General features: G+C 44.0%; 1 protein-coding gene across 1 annotated transcript in view; it reads left to right on the top strand.

Annotated features, from left to right (window-relative positions):
* The window catches only part of LOC102818765 (putative zinc finger protein 724-like), a gene marked incomplete at its 3' end in the record, with an annotated part of 8,349 nt that extends 7,924 nt beyond the window's left edge, over positions 1-425 (top strand). Inside the window, exon 2 of the mRNA XM_006878003.1 lies at positions 352-425. Coding sequence (XP_006878065.1) covers positions 352-425 — 74 coding nt within the window. The remainder of the gene's footprint in view (positions 1-351) is intronic.
* Positions 426-586: the final 161 nt, after the last annotated feature.

Raw genomic sequence — 586 nt, 5'->3', positions numbered from 1 at the left:
TCACACTGTGGAGAGACGATTTCACGGTGTTGGGAGATTTTTCTCTGTTTTTTTAAAATGTTTTATTGTGAATTATATGATCGTTTACATGGAAGAACATTAGCTTTACATTCAACCTATCATAGATCATTTCATTGTCATGGTTACAGTCTCCTCCATGCATCATCAACCAACCAAAGGGTATATCCTGCAAGCTTTCCCCTCTCCCCCCTTGGTCTTCAACACACAGCCCCTCTCCCTTTCTGTGTCTAGAGTCCACAGCTGTTCCATGTCTCCATGTCATTGTCTCTGCCTCCATCTCAGGCATCACCCTTCCCTGGGTAGGGTCCTGCTCTCCGCTATTCTCCCCAGATGATCCCATGCGGGAGTCCAGCTCTCGCAGGGACGGGGGTCTGGAAGGAGACATGGAATTGGAGAAAGTGGAAGTAATCGAGGAGTCTTTGCTTAGTTAGCTGATGGAGCCCACTGCCCAGCTTAGCAACAGTCTTTATTTATCCTCAGAGTTACACAATGCATAATGACCTGATACTTTCATATTTTTCTTTGAAGTATTACACATTTTTGATTATATCATTCTTTTACCTTG

This window comes from Chrysochloris asiatica, unplaced genomic scaffold (assembly GCF_000296735.1).
Source record: "Chrysochloris asiatica unplaced genomic scaffold, ChrAsi1.0 scaffold00893, whole genome shotgun sequence".
In the NCBI taxonomy this organism is placed as follows: Eukaryota; Metazoa; Chordata; class Mammalia; order Afrosoricida; family Chrysochloridae; genus Chrysochloris; species Chrysochloris asiatica.
This window is presented reverse-complemented; position numbering and strand designations above follow the sequence as displayed.